The 21,597-nt window shown below is 45.9% G+C and overlaps 1 protein-coding gene across 1 annotated transcript in view; it reads right to left on the reverse strand.

Moving 5' to 3' along the window:
- Positions 1–20,299, reverse strand: part of LOC126162985 (ankyrin repeat and SAM domain-containing protein 4B) — a 321,356-nt gene extending 301,057 nt beyond the window's left edge. Inside the window, exon 1 of the mRNA XM_049919841.1 lies at positions 20,100–20,299. Within this exon, the coding sequence (XP_049775798.1) occupies positions 20,100–20,122 (23 nt within the window). The 5' untranslated portion in view covers positions 20,123–20,299. The remainder of the gene's footprint in view (positions 1–20,099) is intronic.
- Between the last annotated feature and the right edge of the window lie 1,298 nt (positions 20,300–21,597).

Here is a 21,597-nt window from a genome sequence, read left to right on the forward strand (position 1 = left end):
ATTTGCTGGGAAGTGGCGGTGCGGTCCCCTACGGCACTGCGTAGGATCCTACGGTCTTGGCGTGCGGTCCGGTCCCAGGTCGACGGGCACGTGCACCTTCCGCCGACCACTGGCGACAACATCGATGTACTGTGAAGACCTCACGCCCCACGTGTTGAGCAATTCGGCGGTACGTCCACCCGGCCTCCCGCATGCCCACTATACGCCCTCGCTCAAAGTCCGTCAACTGCACATACGGTTCACGTCCACGCTGTCGCGGCATGCTACCAGTGTTAAAGACTGCGATGGAGCTCCGTATGCCACGGCAAACTGGCTGACACTGACGTCGGCGGTGCACAAATGCTGCGCAGCTAGCGCCATTCGACGGCCAACACCGCGGTTCCTGGTGTGTCCGCTGTGCCGTGCGTGTGATCATTGCTTGTACAGCCCTCTCGCAGCGTCCGGAGCAAGTATGGTGGGTCTGACACACCGGTGTCAATGTGTTCTTTTTTCCATTTCCAGGAGTGTATTTACGTTAGGTTGTAAACATGTTAATTTAATTATATGAGAGGCGTTCCATAGAGACTTACTCTTCGTTTATTCTTCCTCCCCCCCCCCCACGGGTCACTCATGGTGCGGTTCTTCAGCTCCTGTACGTCTCCCTCGAAACACTTCTCTGAAGTCTGTCGCACTCACTGCAGGACAGCTGCTGGCGTTTCATGGAAATCTGAGAAGTGATGTCCACGCAGAGGTTTCTTCCTAGCCTCGAAAAGGTGATAACCACAAGGGGCCTAGCCAAGAGAATACTGTGGTATGGCAGTATCTACAACACAATTTCAGCGACGGTAGCTGTGGTTTTCCGACTCGTATGGGGACGAGAGCTGTCGTGATGCAAGAGCGCTTTTCATTACGGCGCACACTCTCCAAACAACACTGGCACCAATCATCTGTGAATATTCGCAGTGTTTACGCCCTCATTCCACAGAAACTGCGTCGTGCAATACTCATGTTGTTCACTCAAGTAACGACAGCAGGTGGGAAAATGGCCTCTGCTGTGGAGGTATTACACTTTTAGTGATTGTCCTGCCACCTACGGTTAGACCAGAGTGCTACATACTTACAACTGTAATGATGAAACTAATGGCACACCATGAATGACGGGAAGAAATAAAGTTAAGTCAATATGGAAAGCTCCTCGTAATTTGATTAGCCGCTACAACGTTATACACAACGTTTAAAAAACTCCGTACATAATATTTTAGTAGACACAAAGAAATACTTTTTATGTAACAAAAATATCATAGGTGCGACGTTTCCCCGCTAGGAGCTCATCTACATCTACATCTACATCTACATCCATACTCCGCAAGCCACCTGACGGTGTGTGGCGGAGGGTACCTTCAGTACCTCTATCGGTTCTCCCTTCTATTCCAGTCTCGTATTGTTCGTGGAAAGAAGGATTGTCGGTATGCCTCTGTGTGGGCTCTAATCTCTCTGATTTTATCCTCATGGTCTCTTCGCGAGATATACGTAGGAGGGAGCAATATACTGCTTGACTCTTCGGTGAAGGTATGTTCTCGAAACTTTGACAAAAGCCCGTACCGAGCTACTGAGCGTCTCTCCTGCAGAGTCTTCCACTGGAGTTTATCTATCATCTCCGTAACGCTTTCGCGATTACTAAATGATCCTGTAACGAAGCGCGCTGCTCTCCGTTGGATCTTCTCTATCTCTTCTATCAACCCTATCTGGTACGGATCCCACACCGCTGAGCAACATTCAAGCAGTGGGCGAACAAGCGTACTGTAACCTACTTCCTTTGTTTTCGGATTGCATTTCCTTAGGATTCTTCCAATGAATCTCAGTCTGGCATCTGCTTTACCGACGATCAACATTATATGATCATTCCATTTTAAATCACTCCTAATGCGTACTCCCAGATAATTTATGGTATTAACTGCTTCCAGTTGCTGACGTGCTATTTTGTAGCTAAATGATAAAGGATCTATCTTTCTGTATATTCGCAGTACATTACACTTGTCTACATTGAGATTCCATTGCCATTCCCTGCACCATGCGTCAATTCGCTGCAGATCCTCCTGCATTTCAGTACAATTTTCCATTTTTACAACCTCTCGGTACACCACAGCATCATCTGCAAAAAGCCTCAGTGAACTTCCGATGTCATCCACCAGGTCATTTATGTATATTGTGAATAGCAACGGTCCTATGACACTCCCCTGCGGCACACCTGAAATCACTCTTACTTCGGAAGATTTCTCTCCATTGAGAATAACATGCTGCGTTCTGTTACCTAGGAACTCTTCAATCCAATCACAAAATTGGTCTGATAGTCCATATGTTCTTACTTTGTTCATTAAACGACTGTGGGGAACTGTATCGAACGCCTTGCGGAAGTCAAGAAACACGGCATCTACCTGTGAACCCTTGTCTATGGGCCTCTGAGTCTCGTGGACGAATAGCGCGAGCTGGGTTTCACATGACCGTCTTTTTCGAAACCCATGCTGATTCCTACAGAGTAGATTTCTAGTCTCCAGAAAAGTCATTATACTCGAACACAATACGTGTTCCAAAATTCTGCAACTGATCGACGTTAGAGATATAGGTCTATAGTTCTGCACATCTGTTCGACGTCCCTTCTTGAAAACGGGGATGACCTGTGCCCTTTTCCAATCCTTTGGAACGCTACGCTCTTCTAGAGACCTACGGTACACCGCTGCAAGAAGGGGGGCAAGTTCCTTCGCGTACTCTGTGTAAAATTGAACTGGTATCCCATCAGGTCCAGAGGCCTTTCCTCTTTTGAGCGATTTTAATTGTTTCTCTATCCCTCTGTCGTCTATTTCGATAAAGGGTTCATGAAGGGTTTGATATTCCCTTAAGCCAACGTTCACAGTTATTTTGACTGTTGGGAGGTGGAAAATCCTAAGGCAACGTACGTGTTCCGCCATCAATGAACATTTACCGTAAATGTACCGGCTGGTGTTGTTAACGAATGCCTGACTGGGCCATATCTTCTGCCTAATACACTTCCGCCTATGAGCAATTCCTTCTTTGATGACTACTGACTTGGCACCTGATCTCTTGATGTTTGTGCGTCTGACTGTTCTCATTAATGTGACATGTATTCAGGCGTTAACTACTGCCACACACATTTTGGAGGTCTTGCGTTTGGCAGCACAGCTCGCTTCGTTCCACTCAACTGGAGTCAATCGATAAATAAGAATGGGGGCCCGCACACCCAGGGTGAATCACACTGAACGGGTGGCGAGCTGTGTTCTTTTCAAAAGACTTAAATGTGCTCTTTGACGACCGTTGTTGTGTTAATGCGACACAATGGAACGTTCGTGTTATTATCTGCCCTGAGAAAACGCGTCAGCCAGGCGGATATTACGATAAACTCCTCTTAGCAAGTGGCGGGTTTCAAAACTAACGACTCTAATAAGAGAGCCTCTTTACCTGCCCTCAGATAACTACTATCTTTCCTGCTTGCGCGTGTCTTGTCTTACTTAATGATAAGCTAGGGCATGACGACAGATAGTGTCTGAGTAAAAGAAATAAATGTGCGAAATACACACAGTTTTTATTTTTGAATAATGCACTGCGTATTCCTGTTCGGGCGATTAGTGACTGAAATACGCAGGGTGTAATTGTGATTGCGACACATACATTCAGGGAAGATGTAGAAAGACAAATATGTCAAGTAGAGGTAGATAGATTTGATCCGGAGAATTGATGGAACACGTGAGACAATACTGTTCCTACAACCAACCATACACGACAGGTTCAAGAAACACAATCCTACTTGTATATCATCTGTATATTTAAAGAAAGCTTTTGACAGTGTTGACTGGAATGTACTCTCTGAAATTGTGAGGGTAAGAGGCATAAAATGTAGGAATCGAAAGATTAGCTACAACTTGCATAGAAACCAGACTGTACTTACGAGATTCGACGGAGATAAATGAAAGGCAGTAGTTGAGAAATGGAGTGTAATTGAATTAAATCATGCAATGCTGAGGAATTAGATTAGGAAATGAGACACTGAGAGTAGTAGAACGCATTTCGTTATTTGGGCAGAAAAGTAAGTGGCTGGCAATACTAGGAAAATGTTTTCGGAAAAAAGAGCGACATGTTCATGTTTGCACAGATTTATGATTATAAACGAAAATCACAATACTGTGTATGTTCTACAGTATTAATTCATTTTATTAACCGGTTTTCGGCTTACAAGGACATCATAATGGTCAACCAGGCAGAGCAGTGAGGTTGGCTGAAAATGAACGCTGCTGGAGGTTGCATAATTATTACTCAGCATTCACTGAACATGCAATGAGTGACGGCTACGGCTGCCAGTAACAATACCGTGTCCTCTATTTAGCAAACAAAGGCCAAAAATTTAAACTGCCGTAAGTCATGGAAATCAACAAACATCTGGTCCACATTCCTTATTTAATATTAAATGACCTAACACAGCTGAATACTTCCCTTCCTCTAAACTTCACTTGATCTCCACAGTTTTGCAATGCTTCCCACACTGTCTCTTCCATTCTGTTACTCCACTGTTCATGTATTTAGTTATTTTATTGTAATTGTCTATTTATTCCCTATTGCCTATAGTTATAATTGTCGGTTATGTATCACCTTCCATACATAAGCTATTCTTCAGTACAATTGTCACTTACTATTACTGGGACTGTTAGTTTAAGTGGTATACAGGCACTGTCTTCTTTAGTTTGGTGTTAATTTCTTTCTGATTTCTTCTTTTTACATATTGACGGAATAAAGTCGCAATACCAAAAAATGATTAATGTAGAGTAATGTAATTTTGGGAACACATTTATCTAGGTAACATACAGGGTGTTTCAAAAATGACCGGTATATTTGAAACGGCAATAAAAACTAAACGAGCAGCGATAGAAATACACCGTTTGTTGCAATATGCTTGGGACAACAGTACATTTTCAGGCAGACAAACTTTCGAAATTACAGTAGTTACAATTTTCAACAACAGATGGCGCTGCGGTCTGGGAAACTCTATAGTACGATATTTTCCACATATCCACCATGCGTAGCAATAATATGGCGTAGTCTCTGAATGAAATTACCCGAAACCTTTGACAACGTGTCTGGCGGAATGGCTTCACATGCAGATGAGATGTACTGCTTCAGCTGTTCAATTGTTTCTGGATTCTGGCGGTACACCTGGTCTTTCAAGTGTCCCCACAGAAAGAAGTCACAGGGGTTCATGTCTGGCGAATAGGGAGGCCAATCCACGCCGCCTCCTGTGTGTTTCGGATAGCCCAAAGCAATCACACGATCATCGAAATATTCCTTCAGGAAATTAAAGACGTCGGCCGTGCGATGTGGCCGGGCACCATCTTGCATAAACCACGAGGTGTTCGCAGTGTCGTCTAAGGCAGTTTGTACCGCCACAAATTCACGAAGAATGTCCAGATAGCGTGATGCAGTAATCGTTTCGGGTCTGAAAAATGGGCCAATGATTCCTTTGGAAGAAATGGCGGCCCAGACCAGTACTTTTTGAGGATGCAGGGACGATGGGACTGCAACATGGGGCTTTTCGGTTCCCCATATGCGCCAGTTCTGTTTATTGACGAAGCCGTCCAGGTAAAAATAAGCTTCGTCAGTAAACCAAATGCTGCCCACATGCATATCGCCGTCATCAATCCTGTGCACTATATCGTTAGCGAATGTCTCTCGTGCAGCAATGGTAGCGGCGCTGAGGGGTTGCCGCGTTTGAATTTTGTATGGATAGAGGTGTAAACTCTGGCGCATGAGACGATACGTGGACGTTGGCGTCATTTGGACCGCAGCTGCAACACGGCGAATGGAAACCCGAGGCGGCTGTCGGATCACCTGCTGCACTAGCTGCGCGTTGCCCTCTGTGGTTGCCGTACGCGGTCGCCCTACCTTTCCAGCACGTTCATCCGTCACGTTCCCAGTCCGTTGAAATTTTTCAAACAGATCCTTTATTGTATCGCTTTTCGGTCCTTTGGTTACATTAAACCTCTGTTGAAAACTTCGTCTTGTTGCAACAACACTGTGTTCTAGGCGGTGGAAATCCAACACCAGAAAAATCCTCTGTTCTAAGGAATAAACCATGTTGTCCACAGCACACTTGCACGTTGTGAACAGCACACGCTTACAGCAGAAAGACGACGTACAGAATGGCGCACCCACAGACTGCGTTGTCTTCTATATCTTTCACATCACTTGCAGCGCCATCTGTTGTTGAAAAGTGTAACTACTGTAATTTCGAAAGTATGTCCGCCTGAAAATGTACAGTTTTCCCAAGCATATTGCAACAAACGGTGTATTTCTATCGCTGCTCGTTTAGTTTTTATTGCCGTTTCAAATATACCGGTCATTTTTGAAACACCCTGTATGTAAGTAATTAACATTGCGAGATCACAGGTTTTAATGAAGGGCGAGATAAACCATTGCAAATGTGAAATGCTCGTACGTTAACAACCAGCATAACCGCCATAATATTGAAAACAAACATGTGAGCATGGGAGCATTGTGTTGTACAGGGCCGCGCGGGATTAGCCGAGCGGTCTGCGACGCTGCACTCATGGACTGTGCGGCTGATCCCGGCGGAGTTTAGAGCTCTCCCTCGGGCACGGGTGTGTGTGTTTGTCCTTAGGATAATTTAGGTTAAGCAGTGTGTAAGCTTAGGGACTGATGACCCTAGCAGTTAAGTCCCATAAGATTTCACACACATTTGAACATTTTTTCGTTGTACAGGTGGCGGATGTCAGTTTGTGGACTGGAGTTCCATGTCTCCTGCACTTGGTCGGTCAACACAGGGACGGTTAATGGTGTTCGTGGATGACGCAGGAGCTGCCGTCCGATGATGCCGCATGTATGCTCGCTTGGAGACAGGTCTGGTGATCGAGCAGACCAAGGCGACATGTCGACACTCTTAGAGCATGTTGGGCTACAACAGCGGTATGTGGGCGAGGATTATGCTACTGAAAAACAGTCCCTGAAGTGCTGTTCATGTATGCTAGCACAACTGGTCGAATCGCCAGACTGACGCACAAATTTGCAATCAGGATGCGTGGGATAACCACGAGAGTGCCCCTCCTATCACTCTAAATCGCACCGCAGACCTTAGCCTCTGGTGTGGGTTCAGTGTGTCAGCACGCAGACAGATTGGTTGCAGGTCCTCAACCGGCTTCCTTCTAATCACTGGCACCGAGGAAGAACCAGTTTTCGTCAGAAAGCACAACAGACTTCAATCCTGCACTCCAATGAGCTCTCGCTTTACACCACTGACGTCGCCAAAGGCGGTGGTTTGGGGTCAGCGGAATGGACGCAACAGGACGTCTGGCTTGGAGCTGTCCTTGAAGTAACCGATTTGTACCAGTTCGTTGTGTCACTGTGGGGCCAACTGCTGCTCATATTGCTGCTGCAGATGCAGGATGATGCGCCAGAGCCCAATGCCTAACACGATGACCTTTCGTCTAAGTAGCACCACGAGGCCATCCGGAGTCCGGTCTTCTCGCAAACCGTACATTCTCGCAACCACCGCTGCCAACAACCGTGTACAGTGGCTTACATTCCTGCCAAGTCTTCCTGCAACGTTGCAGAAGGGACATCTAGCTTCTCGTAGCCCTATTGGTTCAAATGGCTCTGAGCACTGTGGGACTTAACAGCTGAGGTCATCACTCCACTAGAACTTAGAACTACACTCCTGGAAATTGAAATAAGAACACCGTGAATTCATTGTCCCAGGAAGGGGAAACTTTATTGACACATTCCTGGGGTCAGATACATCACATGATCACACTGACAGAACCACAGGCACATAGACACAGGCAACAGAGCATGCACAATGTCGGCACTAGTACAGTGTATATCCACCTTTCGCAGTAATGCAGGCTGCTATTCTCCCATGGAGACGATCGTAGAGATGCTGGATGTAGTCCTGTGGAACGGCTTGCCATGCCATTTCCACCTGGCGCCTCAGTTGGACCAGCGTTCGTGCTGGACGTGCAGACCGCGTGAGACGACGCTTCATCCAGTCCCAAACATGCTCAATGGGGGACAGATCCGGAGATCTTGCTGGCCAGGGTAGTTGACTTACACCTTCTAGAGCACGTTGGGTGGCACGGGATACATGCGGACGTGCATTGTCCTGTTGGAACAGCAAGTTCCCTTGCCGGTCTAGGAATGGTAGAACGATGGGTTCGATGACGGTTTGGATGTACCGTGCACTATTCAGTGTCCCCTCGACGATCACCAGTGGTGTACGACCAGTGTAGGAGATCGCTCCCCACACCATGATGCCGGGTGTTGGCCCTGTGTGCCTCGGTCGTATGCAGTCCTGATTGTGGCGCTCACCTGCACGGCGCCAAACACGCATACGACCATCATTGGCACCAAGGCAGAAGCGACTCTCATCGCTGAAGACGACACGTCTCCATTCGTCCCTCCATTCACGCCTGTCGCGACACCACTGGAGGCGGGCTGCACGATGTTGGGGCGTGAGCGGAAGACGGCCTAACGGTGTGCGGGACCGTAGCCCAGCTTCATGGAGACGGTTGCGAATGGTCCTCGCCGATACCCCAGGAGCAACAGTGTCCCTAATTTGCTGGGAAGTGGCGGTGCGGTCCCCTACGGCACTGCGTAGGATCCTACGGTCTTGGCGTGCATCCGTGCGTCGCTGCGGTCCGGTCCCAGGTCGACGGGCACGTGCACCTTCCGCCGACCACTGGCGACAACATCGATGTACTGTGGACACCTCACGCCCCACGTGTTGAGCAATTCGGCGGTACGTCCACCCGGCCTCCCGCATGCCCACTATACGCCCTCGCTCAAAGTCCGTCAACTGCACATACGGTTCACGTCCACGCTGTCGCGGCATGCTACCAGTGTTAAAGACTGCAATGGAGCTCCGTATGCCACGGCAAACTGGCTGACACTGACGGCGGCGGTGCACAAATGCTGCGCAGCTAGCGCCATTCGACGGCCAACACCGCGGTTCCTGGTGTGTCCGCTGTGCCGTGCGTGTGATCATTGCTTGTACAGCCCTCTCACAGTGTCCGGAGCAAGTATGGTGGGTGTTTCCCATTTCCAGGAGTGTATTTCTCTGTGTCAAGTGATACGTTAAAGTTCAGAGACTCACGGCATTCCTGCGGAAATGGATTGTACAAAGTTAAGCAGTTCTTCTTATCTATGTTGTAATAAAGTGAACTAACATTTTACATGTAATGGTATCCACTCGGTTCTCCTCTTAAAGCTAACCAAAGAACTCACAATTGTACTGGCTAGTGACCTTTCGTCCGGTACAACAGACATTTTCACTCTCTGTGATGGACTGTGCGCTGATGTGAAACTTCCTGGCAGATTAAAACTGTGTGCCGAACCGGGAACCTCACCTCGGACCTTTGCCTCCAAAGAGACGAGGTACTGGCGGAAGTAAAGCTGCGAGTTCGGGTAGTCAGTCGTGCTCGGATATCTCGGTTGGGAGAGCACTTACCCGCGAAAGGAAAAGGTGCCGGGTTCGTTTTGCGGCCCGGTTCACAGTTTTATTCGGCCAGAAAGTTTCACATCAGCGCACACTCTGCTGCAGAGAGTGAATATTTCATTCTGGGACTCTTCATGTCTTTCTGACCGATGGGCCTATGTGTAAGCTCTTGATTCCCTTCGAAATGCGCACTATGTCACTCAAGCGGTCAGGCGTACAGGCTAATGTAGAAATTGGACAGCGATGTATCTTGCCGTTTTTCCCACACACAAGACACAGGAAGAGGTGAACATCGGAATAAATGTCACAAAAAGGGAAGGGAAAAATAACTTGGTCCGCCTCGAAATGAATCCCAAATCTTACCCACTAATCCACAGCGGATATAACACAGGCAATTAGGTCCACTAGTTTCTAGGATAATACCACCGTCTACTGCCCGCGGAGTCATCGATATTAATGAGAGCGCCGTTAACTCAGCGAGAACTCGTCGGCGGAAAAGGCTAATGCAGCGTATAGCTGACATTCGAGAACATCTGCCCACGGAGATCTGGCGTAATTTCCTACCTCGTTCAAAAGTGAACCTCTTTTTGGTGGCCTCTGTGGATTCCGAGTACATTTATCGTGCGAAACCAGATCACTGGCTACAGATGTTTTATAATCGTATGTAAACAACCGTACAGAATTAAATCTCGATTAAATAAAGCTCAATCATTCACTACTTGTACCATTTATTTATTTGATTACTAACACCGCAGTGACTTCGAACGCTCTTGGCTCACTTTGAATGGTTTAATGTAGGTGCATTCTGTTGCTTCCATTATTTTCTGCTGTGTGTCCAATAGTTGATTTCACACCGATACAGTGTGAACGGAACTATGGTGCTTCTTTAGCACAGCAACTGTCATGAGGCGACTTTATGAATGAAGAAGTGCTACGATAATATGCTCGAATACTTGAAATGTGGAACTCTGTGAAATGACTGGGGTAGAATTACGCAGTGTCCTTCTCATCTCGATCATTTTAAGTCAGCATTATGTACCCGTGTTTGAATCTTGCTCATTATACTTACACTTATTATTAACATCATTGCAGTTACACTAATAATCGTAAGATTTGCAGCTGACCAAACACAAATGTTTACAACAAGTTCATATCAAAGCAGTTGTGTCAAAGTATGAGTACATAAGAGGTAATGCTATTCGACCTCAAAAGTCAAAGCTTATTGTAAAAAAGTAGTGCAGATTTTAGGAGGTGGTAGAATGGGCCAAAACAAGAAGAAATGCCCAGTAAAGACAGGATCGAAAATGCATATCTTAAGAGCTGTGAGCGTTTGTCCATCTTCGCTACTGTGAAACCGATCCGTTCTGTCACAACACGAAATGGCGAGACGGTAGTGAACCTGTTGTTGTTGTTATGGTCTTCAGTCCGAAGATTGGTTTGATGCAGCTTCCCACGCTACTCTATCCTGCGCAAGCACTTTCGTCGCTGCATAATTACAGTAGCATACATCCATTTGAAGCTGCTCCCTGTGATTAAGCCTTGGTCTCTTTCCACATTCCCTCTACCCCTCGCCCAGCCATCACCGGTCCGCCGCTCGTGGTCTCGCGGTAGCGTTCTCGCTTCCCGAGCACGGGGTCCCGGGTTCGATTCCCGGCGGGGTCAGGGATTTTCACCTGCCTCGAGATGACTGGGTGTTTGTGTTGTCCTCATCATTTCATCATCATCCAGGAAAGTGGCGAAATTGGACTGAGCAAAGATTGGGTAATTGTACGGGCGCTGATAACCACGCAGTTGAGCGCCCCACAAATCAAACATCATCAACTCCAGCCATCACCCCCCTCACAATACGTCACATGACTGTGCATTGTTCTTTTTTTTCTTTTTTTTTTGGGTTCGTCAGTCTTCTGATGGTTTGATGCGGCCCGCCACGAGTTTCTCTCCTTTTCTAACACCTTCATCTCAGAGCAGCACTTGCGACCTACGTCCTCAATTATTTGCAGGATATATTCCAATCTCTGTCTTCCTCTACAGTTTTTGCTCTCTACAGTTCTCTCTAGTACCATGTAAGTCATTCCCTCATATCTTAACAGATGTCCTATCATCCTGACCCTTCTCCTTCTCACTGTTTACCACATATTCCTTTCCTCTCCGATTCTGCGCAGAACCTCCTCGACCCTTACCTTATCAGTCCATCTGATTATCAACATTTGTCTGTAGCATCACATCTTAAATGCTTCGATTCCCTCCCGTTCCGGTTTTCCCACAGTCCATGTTTCACTATCATACAATGCTGTTCTCCAGACGCCGTTCTGAGAAATTTCTTCCTCAAACTAAGGCCTATGTTTGATACCAGCAGTCTTCTCTTGGCTGGGAATGCCCTTTTTGCCATTGCTAGTCTGCTTTTGATATCCTCCTTGCTCCGACGGTCATTGGTTATTTTACTGCCAAGGTAGCTGAATACTTAATTTCATCTACTCGTACTTTGTGACCATCAAACCTGATGTTAAGTTTCTCGGTGCTCTTATTTCTGATACTTCTCATTACTTTTGTCTTTCTTCCATTTACTCTCGATCCGTATTCTGTACTCATTAGATTGTTCATTCCGTTCAGCAGATCATGTAATTCTTCTTCACTTTCACTCAGGATAGCAATGTCATCAGTGAATCGTATCATTGACATCCTTTCACCTTGAATTTCAAATCTACTCCTGAACCTTTCTTTTATTTCCATCATTGCTTCTTCTTTGTACAGGTTGAACAGTAGGGGGGGGGGGGGGAAGATTCTAAATCCCCGTCTTACACCCTTTTTTATCCGAACACTTCGTTCTTGGTCGTTCACTCTTATTATTTCCTCTTGGCTCTTGTACATATTGTATATTACCCCTCTCTCCCTATAGCTTACCCCTGTCTTTCACAGAATTTCGAACATCTTGCGCCATTTGACATTGTCGAAGGCTTTTTCCAGGTCGACAAATCCTATGAACCTGTCTTGATTTTTCTTTAGTCTTGCTTCCATTATCCACCGCAACGTCAGAATTGCCTCTCTCGTTCCTTTACGTTAGGGAGTTAAAAAGAATGGAGAACTATGATCGTTTGTGGAGCACCTCCATACTAGCAAGAAATTTCTGTAGTCGATCTAAGCGACATTTTAGGTGGTGTAAAATGCAATGCCACTGGGCATTGGATAACTGGAGAGGAGTGTTTTGGAGTGATGAATCACACATACCGTGTGACAACTGGATGTAAGGGTTTGGTTCTGGCAAAATTCGTGGAGAGCTTTACCTGCCATCATGTGAGGTGACAACAGTGAAATACAGAGCAAGCAGTGTTACGGCATTGTGGTGTTTTTCGTGGTTAGGGTGTGGTTTCCTTACTGCACTTAAGATAACGCTAAATGCAGAGCGATATGAGCACAATTTCAAATTCTAAAGGTGGCAGGGGTAAAATACAGGGATCGAAAGGCTATTTACATTTTGAACAGAAACCAAATGGCAGAGTCGAGGAGGATGAAAGGGAAGCAGTGGTTGGGAAGGGAGTGAGACAGGGTTGTAGCCTTTTCCCGATGGGAAGGGAGTGAGACAGGGTTGTAGCCTTTTCCCGATGTTATTCAATCTGTATATTGAGCAAGTAGTAAAGGAAACAAAAGAAAAATTGGGAGTAGGTATTAAAATCCATGGAGAAGAAATAAAAACTTTGAGGTTCGCCGATGACATTGTAATTCTGTCAGAGACAGCAAAGGACTTGGAAGAGCAGTTGAACGGAATGGACAGTGTCATGAAAGGAGGATATAAGATGAACATCAACAAAAGCAAAACGAGGATAATGGAATGTAGTCGAATGAAGTCGGGTGATACTGAGGGAATTAGATTAGGAAATGAGACACTTAAAGTAGTAAAGGAGTTTTGCTATTTGGGGAGCAAAATAACTGATGGTCGAAGTAGAGAGGATATAAAATGTAGACTGACAATGGCAAGGAAAGCGTTTCTGAAGGAGAGAAATTTGTTAATATCGAGTATAGATTTAAGTGTCAGAAAGTCGTTTCTGAAAGTACTTGTATGGAGTGTAGCCATGTATGTAAGTGGAACGTGGACGACAAACAGTTTGGACAAAAAAGGAATAGGTGGATCACGTAACTAATGAGGAGGTATTGAATAGAATTGGGGAGAAGAGGAGTTTGTGGCACAACTTGACAACGTGTTCTGAGGCGTCAAGGGATCACAAATTTAACATTGGAGGGCAGCGTGGAGGGTAAAAATCGTAGAGGGAGACCAAGAGATGAATACACTAAGCAGATTCAGAAGCATGTAGGTTGCAGTAAGTACTGGGAGATGAAGAAGCTTGCACAGGATACAGTAGTATGGAGAGCTGCATCAAACCAGTCTCAGGACTGAAGACCACAACATCAACAACAATGAGCACAATTTAGAGCACTGTGTACTGTGTACAGTTGAGGAACAGTTCGGAGACGATGATTGTTAGCAATCTCCTAGATAAACTAAGGTTTTATGGAATTGATGGTTTATTAACCAATGGATAATGTCATATCTAACCAAATAATGCAGGAAGTTATACTTAGTTAACAGGGGAGTTTCTTCTGACTGGGGAGGAATCATTTGTGGGGTCTCCTAAGGCTCAATGTAGGGCCCACTATTGTTCCCCATGTATGTAAACGACCTTCCGTGTTACATACAACAGTCAGAATTTGCGGATGTCACATGTATTGTTATCAGTCCAAGCATACATAAACAACCAAGGAAATGGTATGAAATGATAATTAAATCAAGTCCCTAAGCTGTCGACAGGCGTTGATATACATCAACGGGGACAGTTGAAAATGTGTGCCCAAATCGGGACTCGAACCCGGGATCTCCTGCTTACATGGCAGACTCTCTATCCATCTGAGCCACCGAGGGCACAGAGGACAGTGCGACTGCAGGGATTTATCCCTTGCGCGCTCCCCGTGAGACCCACATTCCCAACTTAATGTCCACACACTACATTCGTAGTGCCCCCGCCCATTACACCCATTACTAGCGGCATACAATCTTACCGAGTCCCGTAAGAGTTCGGGCAATGCGTATGCATCCAGCACAGAAGAAGAAGGTCAATGGCCGGTTAGCCTTAACTATATGAAAATAGTATTGTTCTTTCGGACATGTCTGAAAGAACAGATACCATCTTCATATATTCGTAGAGGAAATAGTAAGTAATGTTCTTACAAGTACTAGTGAGTGGTTTCCTGCAAATGGTCACACTCTCAGCAATATTTTTTTCTTCGAGGAAAGCATCTCGAGCAGCGGTGAGTCGTTATCAGTCTGCCACTTCTGGATTAACCGCTGGTGAAGTAGAAAATATTCGAAAATCTTCACTTAAGAGAGCAAAGGAGTTTTCAGAAACCTTTCTTATTTGTGAGAGGTAAAAATGACATTTTTATGTTGACGTAAGCATCGTTTCTTGATAACACGTGTGATAAGACAAGATTGTCCCTCACGCGTAAAACCGGTCACTTTGAATTATCTTCCCGATATTAGATACTTCAATGATAACATGGTCACTTTCCTTTTTTTGTTAAAAAATCTCTGGCATTACAAATATGGATTCAATGTTTACGAAAACAAGAAAGGTTACAGAACAAAAATATATTTAGTCGAAATATACAGAGCCACTTCTTCCAAACTGACAGACTCTTCAGAAGATGTTTCATTCTAGCAATATTTCGAGATCCTCTTTAGTTAGATCAGGATCAATTTTTTAACTGCGTCAGCCCAGTTAATTAGTCTTCATCCTCAAGAAGATAACGATATCTGCAGACAGTAGCCGCCATGACAGTCACTGAAGGATTCGAAGTACCAGAAGACCACTCGGAACGTGCGACTGAAATCGTTTAAGTCGTCGCATTAAAATCTCACTACGAAACTTCCTCGAGATTGAACGCAGCCTTCAGAGAGTGGGCAGTCTTCTCCATTCACGACAGGCATTTCGTTTTGTCAGAGACGCACTATCGAGTGTCGACGAAAGAAATGTTTTGTTATAATTGCTCTTCCACATCAGTCTTTCACTACGGCAAACTGATCAGCAGCTGCGGGTGTGTAAAAGTGGGCAAGTCTACAGACGATGCAACAAAATACTGCAAAACGTTCCTACTCTCATTTGTAAATTCAGGGGCATCTAAAGCAGTGGTGCCAACCTTTCTGAGACTACTATCCCTGAGTGTAATAAGATATTAGCAGTTAGTACACCCTTACCCTCCACTGACATCAATACTAGTGACTAACCAAACTCGCAGGGACCCTACACGATATTAGGTAGGTGTACCAGTTTCGTTGGCTCTTCAATGTAACTTTCTCTAAGTTCGATGTCAACTAGCTGCTCCATAAATGTATTGAAGATGCCGGTATAACCCGTCGTGTCGACAGTCGTATCAAAGAAAATGTGGCGAACAATCCTGGAAGCTGACACCGCACACCAGACTCCAACCTTTTCGTCGCGCGGTGGTATTTCATGTATGATATAGGAGGTTTACATCAGCCCAGTATCTGCACTTTTGTGTGTTGATGTAACCTGACGAGTGGAACCATACCTCATCTGCAAACCACGTTAGGGAGAGAATGTCTGGATGTTGAATAAGAAACCCTTAAAACCATCGACAGCAACGCATTCATTTCTTATGATCTGCTTCTTGCAATGCTTGTTTGCATCATGTACACCCTGTACGGTCGCAATGCCGATTTCAGATGTCTGACACCTACCATGGAAACTCCACAATCCTGCTTCAACCGACGCAACGATTTTCTCGGAGAGCTCTCAAGTGTCTTCGAATGTAATCAATAGCGTCTGCATTTAGTGATGATCTGTGTTTACCACTGCCACTGCTTAGTACACCGGTTGTCTCCAGCTTCCTTAACAGTCGATAAAGCCGGCCGGAGTGGCCGAGCGGTTCTAGGCGCTACAGTCTGGAGCCGCGCGACCGCTACGGTCGCAGGTTCGAATCCTGCCTCGGTGCCTCGGGCATGGAAGTGTGTGATGTCCTTAGGTTAGTTAGGTTTTAGTAGTTTTAAGTTCTAGGGGACTGATGACCTCAGAAGTTAAGTCCCATATTGCTCAGAGCCATTTGAACCATTTGAACAGTCGATAAAATTGTTGCCTTTGTTGGAACATCGCGCACGTTGAATTCTCTGCGCAATTCCCATTGTGTTGTAACCGATGATGCCGCCTTCCAATATGTTTTCACAATAAAAACCCGCTCTCGAAGTGTGTACTGCATGTTTCTGCCAGCTAAACGCAGCAAACGCATCACGTATTTGCTCGTTATTGTGACGCGGCCTGAACTACACAATCACAGAGTCCACAGACCGCGACCGACGACGCTACGAACGAACTAAGACTAGACGAGCAAGCGCGGCTCTACACCGGGGAAAGGGCCTCGGGTGCAGAAACAGCAATAAACTTGCCAACAATGGGCGCTACTTCTGATTTCCCAGAGCTTCTGAGAGCAACAAAACAACTTTCCCGTTACGAGCCTTCTGAGGGAAATTATAATTAACTGAAGTAGTTCATGTTTATATGGATCGGCCTGTCTAATCAGAATACAAAACAAGTTTGAAGAGTGAATCACTTTCGAATCTCCCACTTCACGGTAGGCAAGCAGCGAAGGCGGTACGTTGCGACCTGTGTGCTCTACAGGAGTCCATGGTGTGGGCAATGTTTCGAGTACTCGTCATGGGGTTCTCTTCTACGTGACGAAGCATGACGTCGTTTTCCCCATCGCACCCCCCTCAGATTTAGTTATAAGTTGGCACAGTGGATAGGCCTTGAAAAACTGAACACAGATCAATCGAGAAAACAGGAAGAAATTGTGTGGAACTATGAAAAAATAAGCAAAGTATACAAACTGAGTAGTCCATGCGCAAGATAGGCAGCATCAAGGAGAATGTGTGCTTAGGAGCGCCGTGGTCCCGTGGTTAGCATAAGCAACTACGGAACGAGAGATCCTTGGTTCAAGTCTTCCCTCCACTAAAAAGTTTTAATTTTTATTTTCAGACAATTCTAAGAGTTCAGGCACTCACATATAATCAATTTCGCTCTCCAAAATTCCAGGACGTGTTCAGATTTGCTTGGACATGTGCAGGATTTGACGGTCTACACAGGGAAAAATTTGAAAACTTTAAAAACATAAGTTTCGACAGAGCACAGAGAAAACTGTGCGACTGTGAAACTGTTGCATTAATTTGTTGCAGTTTATGTGACAAACGCTTATGTTTTCATCACTTTTTTGGGAGTGATTATCACATCCACAAGAAAACCTAAATCGGGCAAGGTAGAAGAATCTTTTTACCCATTCGCCAAGTGTGCAAGTTAGGTGGGTCGACAATATATTCCTGTCATGTGACGCACATACCGTCGCGTGTTGTATAGAATATATCAGACGTGTTTTCCTGGATAAAATGTTTTCGGTTCCCATTGGATATGCACGTCTTTTCGTCTACTAATCGAACGGTTTTGCGGTGCGGTCGCAAAACACAGGCCCTAAACTTATTACAGTGAATAGAGACGTCAATGAACGAACGGACAGATCATAATTTGCAAAAACAAAGTAAGTAAACTTTTCGCTCAAGGGTAGACTTGAACCAATGACCTTTCACTCCGCAGCTGCTCACGCTAACCATGGGACCACGGCGCTCCTGTGCCCAGATGTGCCTTGATGGTGCGTATGTTGTCCATGGACTATTCAGTTAGTATATTTTGCTTATTTTTTCATAGTTCTACACGACTTCTTCCTGTTTTCTCGACTGATCTGTGTACAGTTTTTCAAGGCCTATCCACTGTGCCAAATTATAACTAAATCTGAGGGGGCTGCGATTGGGAGGTTCCCTTGTCAGTTTGTGTCCATACCACGAGATTTGAAAGAGATCCGATTTTCAAGCTTATTCTACATCCAAACGGTACGTTTCCGGCCTTAGGTTCCTTATCAATATCCTCTTTACGATCCCTAGAAGGCTGTAACAGAAATTTTGAAAGAACCTGCACGTATGTATAATCACCTACCACATACTTTTCATAATTTATACAGTATAGCAAAAGCCCGAGATATACATGCGTCTAATGCAGAAAATTCACTTTGGGCTATTAAAAAACAATGGTTACTAGCGTGTAGGTCACTTCGACTCAGCATCAATGGCAACAGAGCACAAGATGGGTTCTCCAAGGATAGTCGTATCAAAGATCAAAGAAACCATCACAGCTTTCAAATAGAGCAAATCACGAAAAAAACAATATCATATGTCGTGGCAACGATAATATTACGCCTCTGACTGAACACCTTTTGTTGATTCAGTCAGTATCTAGAAAAACGTTAAAAATTTTTGACTCCGTGCACGCACTTGTACGCCTCGTTTGTGTAGGTCTTCATATTTACATGCCTTAGGCACAATCCCAGCATCATGAATCCACAATGAAGCCAAACTAAGCCAGGACTCTGTAGCACTATTTCTGCATGTATCAGCATCTCACTGAGATGAGTTCCCTTCTATACGCTCTCCACACTATCTTGATGCTTTATCAAATAAATCCAGCTGTCTATAATTGTTTACTAATATACCTGTAATCATTTCATAACTTCAACACCACTTCAGGTATGTTCAGCGTCTTGGATGTACGTCTGCACAACACTAGCTCTTTCTTCGTCTCCTCCTCAATTTCAGGCATGGGATTCCGGAACAAACTACCCTCCAACCTGCGGCTTACCCAAAACCACCCTGTATCCCAGAGGACATTGTTATCATAAGCGTAACTACCCTCGCGGAATATCCCAGCTGCTTTCGGTCTGTCCAATACTGAACCAGTATCTCTGTCGGACTGTGACCACAACTAATGATTTTCTCATCCGTACCTCTTTCTTCCTTACTTCTGCATCTCCTAGCCTTGCTCTATTATTCTCATTCTTCCTCTAATCAATACTGCGCATGTTCTCTTGTCGATTCACTAAGCATTTCTTGGTATAAGTAAGAGAGGCACCGAATGCCTTAATCTTGCCATGTGAGACAAATGCATAAATAAAAAATAATGTATATAAAAAAGCTAAGAACACTAGTTTAGGCAACATGGTGCTATCTTCGGGTGCCATTTCCTTGCTTTATTTAAATGTTGTCCGTCACTCCCATGATGAGAAATGAGGAAGAAGCTTTCCGAAGCGTGTCGAAAGGTATCCTCATCTCAGTAACGAAGAGCTGCTGACAGAATTAGCCCTGTAAAGCCGCTCAGCGGAGAAAACAAAACAAGTGCCCCGGACTCACTTCTGAAACCCAGTTCATCAAAGAGCACAGTAGAAAAAGAAATTTTCTCCGCACTAGCAACGATAACTTAGGATGTCTGTGGCTATATTTTCAGACCCTGATCTTGGCAGGTGAAATAAATATGTGTATAAAAATAAAAAAATAAAGAAAACGATGAGTTTCGGCAACATGGTGCTCATCTGCAGGTGCCACTTTCTTGCATAACTTAAACATTATGAGAAGTGAGATAGAATCCTTCTGAAGCGTTTTCAGAGGGCCGCAGAATTAGCGCTGTAGGACCGCTGGTCAGGAAAAACAAAACAGGTGCGTCTTACTCACTTGTGAAACCTGTCGGACGACATGGTGACGCTCCGGCTCGGCGCCTGACACTGTCACAGATTAGACTGACACGCTATCTCTCGCGCACCCACACACACACATGCACACGCACGTAAGGACGCGACGGCTGGGCGATAGCGGCGCGCATGCCCACCACATCCACTTCTCGTAGGCCGCCCCGGCACTGCCGTGCGCCGTCCGTCACGCCGACTCACCTGGCGGGTGCGCGGAGGCGCTGACCTCTGGCGGCCGCCGCCCGAGGCAGCGTGGCCGGCCGGCCGCGGCGGTTACCTGGCAACCGGACATGCCGCCTAGCCGGCGCTGGCACCTAGCACCGCCGCCGCCGCTGCTGCTGACGCGTCAGCCAGAACAAAACTCTGCGCTGCTCTCGCTGACCGGTCGTCTAGGGGCCCACTTGACACAGAAGCAAACGGTTCTCTCAGGTGTAAACACTAGCAGCGCTTAACCAAGCGGCTCTCGGTCCTACGCGGTGTGCATTCGCTTGTTGTCGCCGGTTTTCCTCATATGGTTGGTATTTTAGTGAACCATTAAAGGAAGTTCGAGTCTTCACCATTTCGGTGCTAGCAGTACCGACATCTTCCGTCTACTATCTTGTCTGCTTTTACTGTTGCTTACATGAGCTGCGTGAGTGACAGAGTACTCCGAAGACACTACTGGTCATTAAAATTGCTACGCCACGAAGATGACGTGCTACAGACGCGGAACTTAACCGACAGGAAGAAGATGCTGTGATATGCAAATGATTAGCTTTTCAGAGCATTCACTCAATGTTGGCGCCGGTGGCGACACCTACAACGTGCTGACATGAGGAAAGTTTCCAACCTATTTCTCATACTCAAACCTCAAACAGCAGTTGACCGGCGTTGCCTGGTGAAACGTTGTTGTGATGCCTCGTGTAAGGAGGAGAAATGCGTACCATCACGTTTCCCACTTTGATAAAGGTCGGATTGTAGCCTGTCGCGATTGCGGTTTATCGTATCGCGACGTTGCTGCTCGCGTTGGTCGAGAGCCAATGACTGTTAGCAGAACATGGAACCATTGGATTCAGGAGGGTAATACGGAACGCCGTGATGGATCCCAACGGCCTCCTATCACTAGCAGTCGAGATGACAGGCATCTTATCCGCATGGCTGTAACGGATCGTGCAGCCACGGTTCGATCCCCGAGTCAACAGATGGGGAAGTTTGCAAGACATTAACCACCTGGACGAACAGTTCGACGACGTTTGCAGCAGCATGGACTATCAGCTCGGAGACCGTGGCTACGGTTACCCTTGACGCTGCATCACAGACAGGAGCGCCTGCGATGGTGTACTCGACGACGAATCTGGGTGCACGAATGGCAAAACGTCATTTTTTCGGATGAATTCAGGTTCTGTTTACAGCATCTCGATGGTCGCATCCGTGTTTGGCGACATCGCGGTGAACGCACATTGGAAGCGTGTATTCGTCATCGCCATATTGGCGTATCATCCGGC

This window comes from Schistocerca cancellata, chromosome 2 (genome assembly GCF_023864275.1).
Source record: "Schistocerca cancellata isolate TAMUIC-IGC-003103 chromosome 2, iqSchCanc2.1, whole genome shotgun sequence".
NCBI classification, from domain to species: domain Eukaryota; kingdom Metazoa; phylum Arthropoda; class Insecta; order Orthoptera; family Acrididae; genus Schistocerca; species Schistocerca cancellata.